General features: G+C 39.6%; 1 protein-coding gene and 1 long non-coding RNA gene across 17 annotated transcripts in view; one reads left to right on the top strand and one right to left on the bottom strand.

Annotated features, from left to right (window-relative positions):
- The window catches only part of LOC149128157 (uncharacterized), a 34,829-nt gene that overhangs the window by 11,448 nt on the left and 9,162 nt on the right, over positions 1 to 14,219 (bottom strand). Inside the window, exon 2 of the long non-coding RNA XR_016229508.1 lies at positions 3,274 to 3,353. This is a non-coding gene — a long non-coding RNA (uncharacterized LOC149128157). The remainder of the gene's footprint in view (positions 1 to 3,273; positions 3,354 to 14,219) is intronic.
- Positions 1 to 14,219, top strand: part of LCLAT1 (lysocardiolipin acyltransferase 1) — a 188,378-nt gene that overhangs the window by 169,974 nt on the left and 4,185 nt on the right. The window contains exon 7 of one of the 16 annotated variants that reach the window (XM_089326603.1): positions 12,807 to 13,280. The exons of 14 other annotated variants lie outside the window; for them this stretch is intronic. In XM_089326603.1, coding sequence (XP_089182729.1) covers positions 12,807 to 13,072 — 266 coding nt within the window. In that variant the 3' untranslated portion in view covers positions 13,073 to 13,280. Of the gene's footprint in view, positions 1 to 2,339; positions 2,363 to 12,806; positions 13,281 to 14,219 lie in introns of those variants that run through there. One more of the 16 variants, XM_089326606.1, reaches the window with a different exon arrangement.

The following is a 14,219-nucleotide window of genomic DNA, read 5'->3' as shown; positions in this document are numbered from 1 at the left end:
TTTCCCGGACTATCGGTGCGCGCCCTCACTATTCCGCCATCTTGGCTCCGCCCCCCAGATCATTGCAGATATTATCTCCTAACCTGTGCCTGTTCATTTCATTAATCTTGCCTCACCCTGAGTCAGCATGTCAATTTTGATGAATACAGTTTCTCCACTTTTATTCTTTTTGTTTGTTGCTTAGCCAGAGTCACAAAGAATTTCTTTTAGAATTTTCATAGTTTTTAAGCTTTTACATTTATTTTTGCTAATAACCCATTTCAGGTTAATTTTTACATGTGGAATAAACATCAAACTCTGTTTGATGTTACATGTATATATCCAATTGTTTCAGCCCCATTTGTTGAAGAGACCATCTTTTCTCCACTAAGTTACCCAAGAAATTTCACTGGAAATGAATTAGCCATATAAGTGTAGGATGTGTTTCTGCTGTTCTGTTTCATTTTTCTATATATCTGGCTTCCCTTTGTGTGCCACATTAAGTTGGTAGTGAGAGCTAAAAATCAGGTAGTATCAGGTAGTAGCTAAAAATTGCTGTATTACCCTAATTCCTTTATATATATAAAATGAAGAATCAGTTTGTTAATGTATAGAAAGAAGCACACCAGGAGTTTTGATTAGTACTGCTTTGAATATGTAGATCAATTTAAAGGATAAATGTCATTTTAATATTGATTCTTCAGTCTATGCACATGGTATACCTCTACATTTATTTCTCTTAACAGTGTTTAATAGTGTCCGACTTGCACATATTAAATTTACCACCAAGAATTTCATAAATTTGATGTTATAAGTGGTATTCCAATGTTCATTCGCTACTAGTATAAATAAATGGATTTTTTAAAAAGATTTACTTATTGGGAAGGCAGAGTTAGAGAGGGAGAGATGTCCCTACTGTCTGCTTGTTCACTCTCCAAATGGCCACAATGACCAAGGCTGGGCCAGGCTGAACTCACTTCTTGTCTCCCACATGGGAGACAGGGACCCAAGTACTTGTGCCTGGGAAAGTTGCAGAAGACGGCCCATTAGTAGGGAGCTGGATCAGGACTGCAGCAGCTTGGACTTGAACCAGCACTTCTATGGGATGTCAGGTGTCATCCCACTGTGCCACAAAACCCCAGAAATTGATTTTTTTTTTATGGTCTATTGAATGATTTGAGAGTAAAGGTAGCTTTACTTTTCCTTTTCAATCTGTAGGACTTTATCACTACAGTAGGGCAAAGGGAAACAAACTTAGCATACTCTAACAACTGCTATCATATTAACATCACACACATTTGTGGCCCTTAGATATGTGGGATTGAGAAATTCAGGCTAATTTTTCAAGCACACCTTCCTAGCTAACCCCTGAATGAGCATCTCTGCCCTTGTACACTGCTAGGAGTAGGGAAAAGGCTGAGAAGCACGTCTTCACATACTGCTTAAAAAAGCCTTGCTATTCAGTATAACCTTAGCTGAGTGAATACTGGTATTGAAACTCAGCCATGTGGTTCTAAGATCACAGTTCTAAGTGTGCAGCCCACCGTATTCTCTTGCCCTCCCCACTGTTCTGCAGGTGAAGGTTTCTATGATTGGGAAACTTCACTAGACATTCCAGTACTAATGAGGCTGATACTTTACTCATGCACCTATGTTTGGTTAATTCCAATTCAACAGCAAAAAAGAAACAGCTGGGCTGAATTGAAGGTCAGAGAGGCCTCTCATCAATCTAGCCTGGGTACATAATTCTGTCAATAAGTTGGGTATGTCACATGTAGCAAGAAATGATTTTCATTGCTAAATTTAGAAACCACCCAGACCTTCAGGCAAAACTGTGATGTCTGCCTTATTCCCTCCCAAATCCCAGTCACTTTGTACCCTCTTGCTATCCCAGTTAGTACTCCTACCTAACAAGATTGCTCTCCCACATCCCAAAGTAGGAATACACTCTTTTCAGTACCCTAAGTAAGTCTTGCATTATGAGAAAGTTATAGCAACTAGTTAATTATAATTGAGTAATTCATTCTTTCACGTGAATTAGAGCATCAAATTTTCACTTTAAATACATTTTATAATGATGTTAGCCACCTTCTTTGATCACTTAGAAAAGATGATCTCCATGAGTCCTCCCAGAGGGTGTGTCTGTTTTGAAAGTCCACACAGAGAGCCCAGCCCCAAAACACAACTTCCTATTGCTTTTTCTGCGTAGAACTATACCCATCACCCAATTTTCTCCCAGTTTCCCGCTCCAACCTCCATATCAGATCATGACCCCTGGAGTGCCTGTTATCCTGACCACATAATTGAGAATCTCTGAGAGCAAACCCAGGACTTATTATTTTCAATCATTTCCTCCACAGACTACTAGGCCATTGGAGTTGGGAACCATGGCTGCCCTCCTCAGCTAAGGAACAGGTCTCTGCGATTGCCAGTAACTGCCATCAAATGTCTGCCCCACATTCAACATAGATACTTGCCACTCACCTACACAGGCATATGCTCTCTGTTTGGTATTTTGAAAAACAAAAGAATAAAATCACCTATTTATAAGTCAAAACTATAATAAAACTTTTGAAGAAGTTTCTTTCCCCAGAATCAAGATTACAAGCAAAGCAATCCCTAACATTTTACTGTATTTATTTTTTAGGCTGCTACAGCAAAATTATCACAAACTTGGTGACTTAAAACAATAGGAAGGCTGGAGTTGTGGCATAGCAGGTAAAGCTGCCACCTGTAACACCAGCATCCCACGTGGGTGCCAATTCAAGTCCCAACTGCCCCACTTCCCATCCAGCTCATGTGCCTGGGAAACAGCAAAGGATGGGAACATGAGGGAGACCTGGAGGAAGCTCCTGGCTTTGACCTGGCCTTTGTGACCATTTGGGAGTGAGCCAGCAGATGGAAGATCCCTCTGCAACTGTACCTTTCAAGTAGATAAGACTTATTTTTAAAAAGTATATGAAAAGTTTGTATTGTCACAGTTCTGGAAGCCAGAAGTCTGAAATCATGGTGCTGGCAGGACCACAAAACCTTCCCAAAGCTCCAGGAGCAAATTCTCCCTTATCTTTTCCAGCTTCTGGTAGCTCCTGGCATCCTTTAGCTGGCCCTGCACAACTTCCCTCTGCCTCTATCCTCTTGTGGCTCCGTGTGCCCTTTTCTGTCTAAGGACATTCCCTTTGGAATTAGACCATAAGTAACCAAGTACGATCTCATCTCAGTCCATCTACCTTATGTCCAAAAAGGGCACATTCTTTTAGGGTGATCATTCACCCTTCTGCATATGTACTCACTTACCTCCTTAATGATTGTTCCCGCAGCTTAAAGTTCAGTATCAATAGCTACTCAACCAGATGTTGACCCTTCATACACTGTAACTGAAATCAAACAGAAAGTTCCGTCTTACTAAGGTGGCTATTTTATATTGTTGTAGAATAAATGTTTATGTCCCCCTAAAATTCAATTTTGTGAAAGCCTAAATCCCTGTTGTGATGTTGTAGTAGAACCTTTGGAGGTAATTAGCTCATAATGGTGAAACCCCTGTGAATAAGCCCTTATATAAACAAACAAGGCCGTCACTCTCTGCTCTCTACTATGTAGAAATACAACAAGTGATTGCCGCTTCAAACCAGACACCAGATCTATGAGAACTGAGTGTTCATTGTATACACCACCAGTCTCTGGGTTATTACAGTAGCCCTACCTGACAGATCCATACACCAGTTCATTGAATTGGATCCCTAGGTGGAAGCACTTTTCTTTCACTACTCCCTGTCTCCTAATGAGTATTTGCAAAGAAAGAATCTGCCTCTTACTCCCTGGTTTACCTTAGTGGTCCCCAAGCCTCTTTTGCTTCAATGGAGCCGTTATTTACTTAGGAAATGACTGGCTAGATTATCAGTCCTGACCTCTCCTTTCTGATGAAACCCAACAGCTTACTACAAAGTAAATATACATGCTTAACAGAACCCAAACCCCCATTCACTGCATTGCTGCTTTGGGAATTTTGTCGACACTGAGGAATTTCTAGATGGTAAAGTTTGAGAAACATTTAGAAGAGCCTTTTATTCCTGTCTTAGATAAGAAAGTCCAGACAATTGATTCTAGATTCCTCAGGATGCCGAAATCCCCAAGAGGTTTCTGCTGGGAAAAGCATAAGGGAAATTGTAGTTATTCAAAACTAGAACTTGTAAGTTGATGAATGTCAACGGCCACCCCTATAGTATTCTGATGGTTGTAAAGCACTGAGAGTGCTTGGGTTAATTTCCAGCGTAGTGTAACATTAGCACCTGGCTTTGACATAGGCTAAGGGAGCAAAAAAGGTACAGAAAAACCAGCAACACGTCACCTGTTTTGGCCAGAAGTTGGTATATGATATTACCATCATATCACTATATCTGGGATGTTCTGTTCCTGGAAACCTATGTTTCTGTACTACATACAGTCTCTCTCTCTCTCTCATATATATATATAAGATGACATATGTATATATGTCATCCCACATACTATATTAAGAGTAGCACTTCCTGTTGTTTTGCCATCTCAGAAGGACCAGACACTTCTTTCTGCAGTTGAGCTATACCTAACCTGATTCTCAATCCTCTTAGTGGAAAAGAGGGAACAGTTCCTCAGATTATCCCTTCTTCCCAGCCTTTGCACAGATGAAGAACTGGGCATACAGGAGGCCTATGTTTGAGAATTCACTGTTTGAACTTTTGAATAATCCCTTTACCACCACCATGACTGCTCTCTGTTTTAATAAGTCTTCTAAAGTATAGAACTGAAGAGTGAATTCGGACTGTTTCTACTAAACAGTACGAAGGTCATGAAATGTATTCCCTGGTAGGACATTTAATTGGTTGTTTTGGGGAGAAGAGTATGAGGTTATTGTAGAGGGCAGAAGTGAGAGACAGTCTTAGAATAGACACAGTCAGGCTCAGAAATCTCCCCACACACCATCCCTGCTCCAGAAGGTCTTGAAGATTAGTAAGCCTGTATCGCAGAATGCATAGAGCTGGGTTGCAGTCATCCTGGTTGATGAGAAAAACCTTGTTTTAGCAAGATCCTCAATCCTTAGTCAAGCTGAGGCCAGTTTACTGAATGTGAATTTTGGTTTGTGAGTAATGGAAAAAAGATAACTTAATTCTTGAGTCATTTAAGGAGAAAGCTAATCCAGGAAGTGTAGCACAAGGCTAAGGCAGCATGACAGCAGCCTTGAGACCAGAACGACTCCCGATGCAGAACAGAGCTGTCATCACATCAACAGGCATTCAGCTTTTACTTTGCAGTTGGACTGCTTGCCCCCACCCACTTGACAGTACACCATCCTCACTAATTGTCAAAGGAGAAAAGAGTGAAATTGCCAGTAACTGTTACATGCAAAATCACAAAGACAATAATGAGGGGGAATAGCAACATTAGACTTTGCTTTGGGGCATATCTTTATAGGTTTAAGCCATATTACTATTACTGGATATTTTCCAGATTTACCAGATTGTAGTTTAGAGATTCTGCTCATGTACAAAGTGGATGGTAGGGCCTAGCTTCCAGATCTGTGGAGCAGCCAATTAGGCTTTGTTTACAAGTGGATAACAGGCAAATTACATAATTTCCACTCATTTACACTTTCTGTAAAACTAACAGACCTACTCAAGATAGTGTTCATAATGTGCTTACGAGATGAAAATATGTAGTACAAGATTAAGTGAAACTCTACATAGAGACAACAGAGTCTTTTCATTTATTACAGAATTCATTTCGCTACTAAACATAGTAGACTGCCTTTGCACACTGGTTAGCAAGAAGCACCTTTGTTTTCCTCTAGCCCTCCAAGGGCAGTGTTATTCCCATTTTGCAGATGAGGCTCTGAGTCCCTGAGAGTTAAGTAACTTGCTCAAGGTCAATGCATGGGTACAAACCTAGGTCACGCTATAGCTGCCAGCTCCTATAAAGAGCTGCCCATTTGAAAGGCATGGGAGACAGGTCTAGAGCTGTTTCACTGTGGTCCTCCCGCAGTGCCTGTGGCCGTGTCAACACTGCACCAGAGGGATAATACCTTGGGAGTTGTTAGGATACACAAAAGTGACCATGTACCCTGATGATTTACAGGAGTAAGGATCTTCTACTGTTATGAGTGTACCCCAAAAACGTCTACAGCCCTGTTTGGCACTGTAAGACTTGCTGAATGAATAATGCCCAGCCCATAGCAGGCACTTGGTACACAGCATCGCCAGTTGCCCTCAGTCAGTGCTAAGGTCAAAGCACGCAGGCTAATCATCTGCGGTTCCCAGTCCCCTTCACTTCAGAGGCCAACAAGGGAGCAGGCTGTGCATGTGCTGACACATGCAATCCTAATCTGTTAGTGATTTCTGTCTGGCTGTTTTGGCAACATCTAACAAGTTTGTTGAGCCCGACACTAAAATAAAATACATTGTTTGTCGCTTTGCATTCACAATGACTTTTTGATGTGTTATACTAGTTTAACACATCCTCTTCCTTTTAAAGAATGATAATAAAAACAAAGAAGACATTAGTTTTTTGAAATTGGCTGAAAAAAATCCATGTCACCAACAATGCAGTCCACAGATGCACAGGTTTAAGCAGCAGTTACACTAAATAAGAGCTGGGAATTGTGTAAAAATTAAAAACTAGTACGCTTTGCCTATCCTTTTACTTAAATAGCACATTATGTTGTATTCATTGCTGTCCATTTTTCCTGTGCAATTTATATTCTAAAACTCCCTGGAGTTGAAGAAAGACATGGATGTGAGTACAGCTGCTAGGCTGGCCTGCCCATACCTGGGTACTAAATAAAAAGTAAATTTATTCTGGGGCAAGAAATAATTATTACTTTTTATTTCCTGTAACTTTCCTCTCCTATTTCCTTTTAGATTCCTCTCTTTTTTTTCTAATTTCCAAGATGAGTAGCTGGGCCTTTTTAGTAATGAAGCATGTTAGAGCTGAAGTTTTTCTTTTGAATACAGCTCTGACTCTATCCCTTACATTCTCTTAGTCATTCCCTATTAGGTAGTTCAGAATTTTCCTTTCAGTCTCATCCAAGGGTTATCTTTAAAACAACTTGAATGGGATATATTTTGTTTTAATGAAATTTTTGAGTGTATGAATTGTAAAATCTCCATTTTCATAAAATATATATAAATCTTGCCCCCAAGTAAATAATCATTTTATAAATGTCCATTAATTTTTAGGAACATGTCAGTCTGTACAGATCTGTTAACTCAAATTTATTGATAATTACCCAATTCCTTTAATTATTTCTTATATAGTGCAATTTTCTATTTAATGGAGAAAACCTAAAGCCTACACATGATTTTATTATTTTTGTTTCTGTTTGCATTTCTGACCTTTTTTTCCTTTTAGTATTCGACAGCTAAGACTGGTTCATACAGGTGTTGTGTATGTGTTTACATTTACTTAAAACATTTATTTGAGAGGCAGAGTGACAGAAAACTCCCATCCACTGGTTCTCGCCCCAAATGCTTACAATGGCCAGGACCAAAGCCAGGAACTCAGTCATGTGAGCCATCAGCAGCAGAGCCAGGACTCGCATCTAAGTACTCTGATATGGGGTGTGGACATCCTCACCAGCATCTTAATATCTAGGTCAAACAAACTCCCATGCAGGTGTTCAGTTAATAATTTACTCAGAAAAACTGACCCTATGAATATATGCTGAAAATATATTTGATAAAGTCAAGCCACTCCCTAATGAGAATTAGAAAAAATAAATATAATTCTGTTGCAGTATGCATATTTCAGATGTAAATGTTACAAATGCTACAGTACTAAAACCACATTTTGGTTGAATTCAAAACTGCCCATTTTGTCACTAAATCAATGCTAATGAAAGCAATAAAAATTGAACATAAAACTGTTTTTGCTGCTGATTAGTCAAAATGAGTCTAAAAAAATCTAGAATTAGAATTTGTTGAGTCCAAGATAATGTATAATAGCTTTTCTCTATTCTAGTGGCAATTGCCTAAAAACAGAAATAGGAAAACATCAATTCACAATAGTGACAGAAATTATGAACTGTTCAGGAATACTTTGTAAAAGAAACTCACAGAAGCCGTGTAAAGAAAACTTAGATCTGATTAGAAGAAAATAAAAGACATGCCCTTTTCCTAGATGACAAGACAGTATAAAAATGTCTTTTCTTCCAAAATGGTAATGTGACTATAAGGCAACTCTGATTTCAAGATGTGATCTTCTTAGGGGGAGAGCAGGCAGTGTGGTATTGGTTTTTTTTGGAGTTGAATTAGATATTCTTACAGTTTATGTAGTTAAATATTCAACACAGTTGACCAGGAGGAGCCAAGTATGGTATGAAACAGAATACAAAGGCAGACTTGCTTTTCCAGATATGGAGTCACTAAGGAGATCAGTGGAGCATAACAGAGGAGAGAGACAAGTTATCTTTATATTTGAAAATGTAGTGTATGACCAAGCTGGTATTTCAGTACTATGGAAAAAGTGGAGTTATCTAGAAAATGTGATGTCTATGTAAAAGAATTTAAAAGGAGGGGTCCGGTGCCATGGCTCACTTGGATAATCCTCCGCCCGTGGCACTGGCATCTCATATGGGCGCCGGTTCTAGTCCCAGTTGCTCCACTTCCAGTCCAGCTCTTTGCTGTGGCCCTGGAGGGCAGTGGAGGGTGGCCCAAGTGCTTAGGCTCCTGCACCCTCATGGGAGACCACGAGGAAGCACTGGCTCCTGGCTTCGGATCGGCACAGTGCTGGCTGTAGCGGCCATTTGGGGAGTGAACCAACAGAAGGAAGACCTTTCTGTCTCTCTCACTGTCTATAACTCTACCAGTCAAAAAAAATTTTTAAAAGGGAAATATGAAATACACATACAATGTGGGTTCAAGGGAGACAAGACAGAAATCCAAAAGCTGTAACAGAAGGAAAATTTTGAGTATTTACAATACAGTATATAGAAAAGTAATAATCTGTCATAAAGAAGGAGCTTTGCCAATTGACTGGGAGAAAAACAACCTGTAGGAATGGATAAAGGAAATGGAGCAAATCCAATAAAAGAAATTCACTAGTGGCCAGGTGACAAATTTAGTATAAAATATTTTCAACATATATGATACAGGGTAGACATCTTTACTATGTCAGGAACTGTTATAAATCCATAAGATAGCATATAACTGAATTCTCAAAAAATGCCACACCCCCTGATATCTCATAGGGCAACCTGAATCATGAATGTGTTCCTGAAGCAGTCTGATGGGGGAGGGGAGTGTCATGATTCACTCTGGTCAGTCCCATAAAGGCTTGGCTTCGGTGCTATGGGAGAGGAGGGGACTGGGTATTAGAGAATAAAGCACAGTGTGCCTACAGGAGCTGTTCAGGAGGTGAGGTGCCTGCTATTGTTGTTTATAAAATGTCCTTGAAGTATCAAATTTTTCCCTGATCCAGGAGAAGGCAAGGTTTATGACACTTGCTACGAAGCATAATATACAGTAGCAGAATTATTTTTGCTTTTATTTTTAATTCATTATGTATATTAAAATACTCATATTTCAGGCCTTCTTACTTAACCTAGACTTTTTTAAATTTTAGAAATGATCAATGAAATAAATTGGTGGTATAATAATTACTTCAAATAACTAGGAACTGATATTCATCTTTTATATAGGAGAGTTCCAAGAACTGTCATTTCAGTTTGACATTACTTACTTTTTCAAACTCTGGCCTTAGCATGTGCATACTGTTATTCACATTTTTGCCTTAGAGGATCTATTAATGCAACAGTGTTGCTAAGTTGTGGAAAATGTTGGCATGCTTTCATCCTATCAAGAAAATGAAACTTGTTTTGAAGATCCAGAGAGCCAGTGCCCATTGCAAGAGATATTCAGCATGGAAATAGCAGATTTAGGATAGAAATGTGAAAATAGAGGTCTCTAAAAATCTGTAAAGAACAGAATTAGCCCAGATAAGCAAAGATACTATCTTTAGTTTCACCTCATTAGCTGAAAGTTGATTTTTAAGCCCAGGATTGTTCTTTCCCTGAAAAAGATTGGAGTAATACCTTTTACTTAAAAAAAAAAAAAAAAAAAAAAAAAAGGCAGGTGTCCAGTGACTGGAGCATCAGATTCAAACTCTGAATACCATAGGAGAATTATTTACTGTCCATGCTTAGCTTAAAATGCCCAAGGGCTGAAGGAGGAGTAGTGCCCAGGTCAGTCCTCTCAACAGCTTTGCTTCTGTGCTAAGAGTGGGCTGCATGCTAGAGAATAAGCCACAACGTGCCTCTAATAGTTTTGCTCTTTCTCCCAAAGATGAAGAAATCTAAAGAAGGAAGGCAAGGGATAAGTCAAAACATAAATTCAACTTCAAGTAGTAAAGGCAACTGTCCATCTAGAGGAATAATGACTACACTACCAAGACTCAGAGCACATTTCTCCAAGTTCTTCCAATGGATCCTCACAAAATCCCAAGAGAGTAGGTACTAGGACATGCCGAGGTCATAGAGCTGATCAGAGTTGTGATGGGGAACCATCTGACTCCCCTCTTTGTGCTATAAGTGTTCAACTAATACAGAGGGGAAAATGAAAACAAAGGCATTTCTCTAACCAAAAAATGGCACTACTTGATTTTTAACACCAGTTGATTTCAAATGCTTCACATGTTCTCTCCTGTTTTGAAGCTGAAAGGTTATCTTACTAATGGTAATTGTAGTCTAAATGAGGAATGGTCAGCTGGCCTTACCAAGGCAACAGCACGCAGAACTTGAAATTCAGTAATCTATCTGGCAGGCTAATTTTTTTAAGTTGATAATCTTGTGTGGCCTGCACATGATGTTATAAATACCCAAATGGCTCTTGGCATAAAAAAAATGTTCCCTTTCCCTGTAATCAATCAGGATCTACTCATTCAAGTCTATTCTTCCAGTGAGGTTAACTTTAAGATGCAATGATTTTGAACAGCCCTTGTCTCTACTGTTGAGGAACAGTGTGTGTGTGTGTGTAAGTTGTTGAACTCTGTACTTAGTATACAGTTGTTCTTCTGTGTATAAATTTAATCAAAAATGGATCTTAGTGGAGAGTGGGACTGGGAATGGGAGAGGGAGGAGGGCGGGTATGGTGGGAAGAATCACTATATTCCTAAAGGTGTTCTTATGAAATGCATGGTTTATATTCCTTAAATAAAAGATTCCTTTGGGGGGGAGTCTGTTCTTCAGAGTATGTGACTAGTGTCATGCCTTATCAGCCATGTTCAATTATCTGTGTCAAAGTGGCACTGGGAATGAGTGCTTATTAATTAAATCCAACTTCTATCACTTTTGGAGTATTATTCTAAGTCTGAAAATCAGTGTTCAAGATCAAGAGTTTCAGCATTTTATTAGAACACAAATGCATCCTAAGGTGTGTAGTTACAGTTAGAGGTTTGGATCTGGCTAATATAAAATAATTTAATTTTTTAAAAATATATTAAAAAGAAAATGTTACATTCCACATAAACTTGATTATGGAATAGGAATTTTCAGATACTTCTATTAAAGAGCCTTGGGCTTAAAAAAAAAATACTCCTCTATGTACTATTCTGTCATTGAACAGTTGGCTCGGCTTCTTTAGCAGTCATGAACAAGCCAGGATTTCTTCACGCCAATGTGCCCTAAGAGACTACAAAAGCTTCTTTGAGCTCATTCCTTTGAAATATACAAACATGTGAGGATTTGACGCTCTCCTCTTCCCAATGAGCTATTCCCATGGATGGGATCTTCTGATAACAGTGGGTTCAGTGTCATAGGTTTGGGAGACACTCTCTTCTGTAATATACATTTGTGAATTCAGCCATGGCTTTTAAACTCATGTTGGTTACTTAAACATGGATAAAGTGCTCAAAATTCCCTCAGTCTTAATTTGAGACTAAAAAATGATATTTGAAATATTAAGCAAGTGCTTTGTTCTTCTAGGGAAACATCTACGGATCCATGCAGCTGTGTTTGTTCCTATAGAGTGAAATAAGCAGTGAAGTGTGAAACTTTACAGTAGACCCAGTATTCACAACAGAACAAATCTACAGTCTAAGCCCTTGATAATAAGCAGAGGACAGGCAGATAGCATGTGGATGTGTAACTGAAGCCATCTGAACAGCATTGCAGCCTTTCTAAAATAGCTTTTACTGATGGCAGCCATCTGAATTTTCATATTTAAAAGTCTGTTGTCTTCAGACCAAACAATTTAAAGGCAGTATAAATCCTAATTGTAGGAGCTTTTTTTTTTCTTGATACACGTTTCACCCTATTATAAATTGGTAAATCAAACAAAACAACATCTCAGCGGCTGATTCTCTTCCCCTTGTTGTGCCGTGCATCTGAGTCAGCTCATGCAAGTCACGCTGACTCCCTGCCCTCTGGAAGCTCGCCTGGTTCTCCGTGGCTGGAGACCACGGACCAGGAGGTCTAGAGTGGGATCATGTGGGACGTTCGCTCCTCTACTGCAGTGTTCGGGTCTCTCCCACTTAGAATAGGAGAAGAGTTACCTGTGGCTTTGTGTTGTCTGGACACATTTACTTAACGTAAAGTTTAAATATTCAACAAGACAGTTGACTGACACCCTTCTGCACATGAAAGCCTTTTGCTCCCTCCTCCTCTCATGGTTTGGAGTGAACACATTTCTTAGTCTCTGCAATGCTTATGGGAAGCTTAATATCAGCTCAGTTCCTTTTTTACTTCTTTGTCTTTTCATATTGAACACTGCAGTGTTGTTCTGGACTTGCTTATAAATAGGTCATTTTTTTTATTTATATTTGACAGACAGAGAGAAAGGTCTTCCTTCTGTTGGTTCACTCCCCAGGTGGCCGCAACAGCCGGAGCTGTGCCAATCCAAAGCCAGGAGCCTCCTCCCAGTCTCCCATGCAGGTGCAGGAGCCAAAGGACTTGGGCCATCTTTTACTGCTTTCCCAGGCCACAGCAGAGAGCTGGACTGGAAGTGGAGCAACCGGGACTAGAACTGGCACCCATATGGGATGCCGGCACCGCAGGTGGAGGATTAACTTCGAGGCCAGCGCCGTGGCGCACTATCATTTTAATTATGTCAACATTACAAAGTCCCATGTTTAAAACAGATGTTTTTAAGATACTCTATTGCCTCCACCCCAAGATTGCTGGATCAAGAATTCATAGAACAAGTTGAAAGTGTATAATATAGAACAAGTCATTCTCACTAGATGTAGAAGTCATAGTAGATGCTAACCTTTAAGAACTTATGTGCCAAGCAGTATGCAAAGAGCTTGCTATAAATAATAAAGTGTGAAACATAATTACTTAACTAAGTTGTTGTAGCAACTCAATGTAGAATAATTATATCTGACAGTTTTAAATGAGAAGATACTTGGTAGACCATAAAAATATTGGTCATACACATATTTCTGGAAACTTTTTAGCACAAGGCATTGCGCTGGGCACTTGCCTCTAAGTTGCTTGGGCATCTAGAAGTGGCACAGGGTGGTAGGTGAGTGCCAGGTGAGCATTTACAGAGGGCAAGGCTGCTTGGAGCCTCGGTGCTTAAAGAAGCTCTTTTCAGAGCCCTTTGTAGTAAAGCACTTTTCTCTTAGAAAGCTTTCTATTGGCAATACCATCATCGTCATCTCAAAATTGTTATTCATGTGGTAAACATTTTAATGCCAACAACACACAGGGATGTGCACGCACACACACCCTTACTATCAGTAAGAAATTAAACTGTGCTTCTTTCCTCTTAACACCAGTAAAAAAAAAAAAAAAAAAAAAAAAAGTTCATAGTGTTTTGATACCAATTTGTAATAACACAGCACTATATTTGATCAGTAAGTATTAAGAACCACCTGTAAGAGAAAGGCTGGCTGGGGTGTATGAATAAACTCTTTATAAATAATACTTATAAAGCAGTTATAAATAACCGTTTCACGACTACATGTAAGAGTGATGTGGAATGGCTGAGTGGAAAGACAGAGGTGACTCCATGGGGAAAGACCAGTCCGAGGTATGAGGTGAGTAACCGTGAGCGAGCAGGCAGGGCTTGGGCAGAGGTGGAGGCAGAAGCACTGACTACAGAGCAGTGTGGTGGGTAAATGAAAGAGCCTCCTTCTGAATCAGGCTTGTTGGCGTATGTGGCCAGAGGTCAGGACACCTTAGTTTCTCCATTGAGAAGGAAAACGGGAGGAGGTGGATGGAGTTAAACAGCAAATAACACAAGGATTCTGGCTATGGTTGGCAGGCAAAAATGAAT

The sequence above is a fragment of the Oryctolagus cuniculus genome, chromosome 2, assembly GCF_051225735.1.
Source record: "Oryctolagus cuniculus isolate XC-2025 breed Fujian yellow rabbit chromosome 2, ASM5122573v1, whole genome shotgun sequence".
Lineage (NCBI taxonomy): Eukaryota > Metazoa > Chordata > Mammalia > Lagomorpha > Leporidae > Oryctolagus > Oryctolagus cuniculus.
Note: the sequence above shows the minus strand (reverse complement) of the source record. Positions and strands in the feature narration are given on the sequence as shown.